General features: G+C 34.5%; 1 protein-coding gene across 1 annotated transcript in view; it reads right to left on the bottom strand.

The window, feature by feature from the left end:
- IL6ST (interleukin 6 signal transducer) overlaps window positions 1-2,712 on the bottom strand; it is a gene marked incomplete in the record, with an annotated part of 15,876 nt that extends 13,164 nt beyond the window's left edge. Inside the window, 5 exon segments of the mRNA XM_015824252.1 lie at window positions 1-116; window positions 1,141-1,292; window positions 1,862-2,022; window positions 2,396-2,528; window positions 2,622-2,712. Of these exon segments, the coding sequence (XP_015679738.1) occupies window positions 1-116; window positions 1,141-1,292; window positions 1,862-2,022; window positions 2,396-2,528; window positions 2,622-2,712 (653 nt within the window).
- Window positions 2,713-3,308: the final 596 nt, after the last annotated feature.

Raw genomic sequence — 3,308 nt, 5'->3', positions numbered from 1 at the left:
CTCCAGTACTTTGACAAAGAAACTGCACAACACAGTCTAATCTGATATGCTGTATTTGGCCTGAGTTCCTGGAGAGTAAATGAAGTTCTCGGTGAAGCTGTATCTTCAGGAGGAATCTGAAAATAAAGCTGAATTTTGTAAGTCTTATGATACTATGATACTCACTCATTATGATTTTAAAACTGCCAAGTTGTATGTTCTTTTTTAAAGTCTTAAAAGGGCATTTACAGCCATTTGCAGCATCCCACAGTTACACCGCACTTTATGTTTTTTTTGCCAGAAACAAGCATTTATTTCCAGTTTCTGGCAAAAAAAAGTCCATTGGGGAAAATGGTTTCACTTAATGCCTGCCACAAAAAAGCAATAAAATTGGGCAGAGTCACATAATGGCCTACTTACTGAATGCCACAACTTAGAATCATAATTCCAGGTTCAATTGCAGTGATAAGTCGAGGACTATCTATACAGTCATGTGAAAAGGTAAACACATTGCATGTAAACTTTTTTAAAAACATATATCAATATTGGATATCAATATTTTATCTTCATCCAAACAGTAAACAAAGATAAAGATGATATAATCAAACAAAAATAGTATTTACTGCAATTATTTATTCAACAAAAAATTAAGAGATATATCCATTTCCTTGGTACTAATATCTGGTAGAAGTAATTTGAAGTAGGCATTTCTTAACTGCCTACCAGCCTCTGACATTAACCAGATTTTCCCCCCAGACTTCCATGCAGAATTGTTTTGAGATCTACAATATTTATAGAGTTTCTTCCAAGCACAGTCTGATTCTATGACCTTTTTTGCATCAGTCATTAAGTGAAACAATTGTTCACTAGGGGCTGGTTTTGCCAAAAACTGAAAGTAAATGCCAAGTTATCAACAAAAATATTGCAAAATGTGGTCATGTGACCATGGGACACTGCAAACAGCCATAAATGTGGGTTGGTTGACAAATGCTCCAAATGTGGTCATGTGACTGTGGGGGGGGGGAAGTTTGGTCATCATAACCTTGTAATCAAGTCATAAGTACCCCATGAGGTCCATCATAACTTTGAACAGTTGTTAATTGAGGGCTACCTGTACAGTAAAACAGACACTGCCATAATAAAAAATAGCTATAGGATTACCTCATTCCAATCATTCCTGTTCAAGATCTTATATTGAATTTTATATTTTAGTAATTGTTGAGCTTCATTAAATCTGTTTTCCCATGACAGCCTTAAGATTCTAGGAAATTCTCCTGAATTGACGGAAAGCTTATGTGGAGACAGTGGTTTCACTAGGAACAAAGAGAGAAAAAATGTTTCATTGTTAAATATACAGATTCCAATAATTTCAACCCCAACGTTCTGCATTTAGAACTATATACTTGTTGACATTTAAGATTTGGACCATGCACGAAAGTGCTCATAGTCCCTATTGGCAATTCATTTAACCAAATGCTTTTTTAATATATAGATTAAATCAGGGGTAGGCAACCTTGGCTCTTTTATGACTCGTGGACTTCAACTCCCAGAATTCCTGAGCCAGCATGGCTCAGCTTGGAAACCTCTCCCTTTCCCCCCTCAGTGTGGCTGGCTCAGGAATTCTGGGAGTTGAAGTCCACGAGTCATAAAGGAGCCAAGGTTGCCTACCCCTGGATTAAATGAAGCTGCCTGAGCCCAGGAAAAACATTCACGTACTCTAAGGAGCTGTTGACAAATTTTATGTACAAGAGGCCCAGATGTTCTGAGTCATATTCTTCTTCAAATCCAGACTATTTGTGGGAGGAGAAAGAGATTTCAAATGTAAAGTGAAACAATTAATGAGAGTCTTCTAACATTAGTTAATGGAAAGGAGCATAATTACCATAAGTTATGGGATCAAATTCAATGTGGTCAGATTCAGCTACTCCAAGTTCATTTTTGGCTTCTACCCACATTTCCAAGGTGACAAAAAAGACGACATCAGAAATGGTACAATAATTATTACTGTCTTGAGGTATACAATCAGGATATACTTTAGTTGGCCTACATAAGGAAACACATTTGATACATTAAATGTATTAATATCTTGACATCATAATAATGTATCTACAAGGACACACTCACACAATCTGAGGCATAATTAATCACAACCAAATATCACATAATTAAATGAAATTTACTCTAAGAAGTCAGCTTAAAACTGAATTAAGTTCTCCTTTACTCAAATTGGAACATTTCTTGGAACAAACTGTTAGAATTGCTTACAGTTCACAGGATAACTGATCCCACAATTTCTGGCTGCATAAAACATTTCAGGTTTGCCATATGAAACCATTAATTTGAAAAGGTTAGAAGTTCCTTTAAAGTTAATTGAATACATACAAGAAATTAGTAGCTCGTTTTAAAATATACTTACCACCTATACTTTAAAAAATAATTAGTGCGCAATAATGTATCTCTTCCACGTTCCCAGGAACATCTTTGAATAAAGGTTGTTACTTGTGTCTGAATCACAATGCAGCTCAAGTTTGTAGGCTTCTCGGGAGGAACTGCAAAAAAAAACATAGCAAAAAGTAGTCCAAAATTTGGGACAACAAAAGGATACATGCAAATAAATTTTCCATCCCTTTACCTTCATTTACCCTTATCAAGCTTCTGAGGAGTGCTTAAAGTCACTTCTATAAACAGAATCGGCTGGAATGTTACGGATAATCTGCAATTCCCAATTCCCATCCCTTTCTCCTATATCAAAGATCATAGCTAGGATCTTGATTCAATCGAAAAAAGGAAATACAAAAAGGGAGCCTGGAAAGAACCTTGCTTGAGGGAATCTTTCCAGACTCCCTTCTTTATATTTTCTTGCTTAAGCATCTTTTCATTAATATTAAGCCCAGCACATCTAATACCATAACTGAATTACAATGACAGAAAATATATGGAAATTGTCCATGTGTTTAGAATATTAAATTGCATACCCAAACTCTGAGCTAGTGATTTTTCATTCACAATTATAAAGAAAAAATAACTACATGCCCATCTAACCAAACACTTTTGTACTTTACTAATATTTCAATCTTTTTCAGAAACTTACTTGAAAATTCCACTTTTTTTAAAAAAAAAATTAAACATACTTTCTCAGAAAATACACTCAAATTGTGTAAATGGACAAACATTATATTTTCATTTTTACACGGTACTCAAATATGGGGAAATTATTTAGCCTTTCTCATTACATTTGCCAAAATATTTGTTATACTGATTTGTCTTCTTTTGTATTCAAGTACAGCTAAAATTTAAGAACATGCAATGGGAAGATATTAAAAAGATAA

The sequence above is a fragment of the Protobothrops mucrosquamatus genome, unplaced genomic scaffold (assembly GCF_001527695.2).
Source record: "Protobothrops mucrosquamatus isolate PMUCROS unplaced genomic scaffold, P.Mucros_1.0 scaffold2172, whole genome shotgun sequence".
Lineage (NCBI taxonomy): Eukaryota > Metazoa > Chordata > Lepidosauria > Squamata > Viperidae > Protobothrops > Protobothrops mucrosquamatus.
The sequence above is the reverse complement of the archived record's forward strand: the minus strand, read 5'-3'. Positions and strand labels throughout refer to the sequence as shown.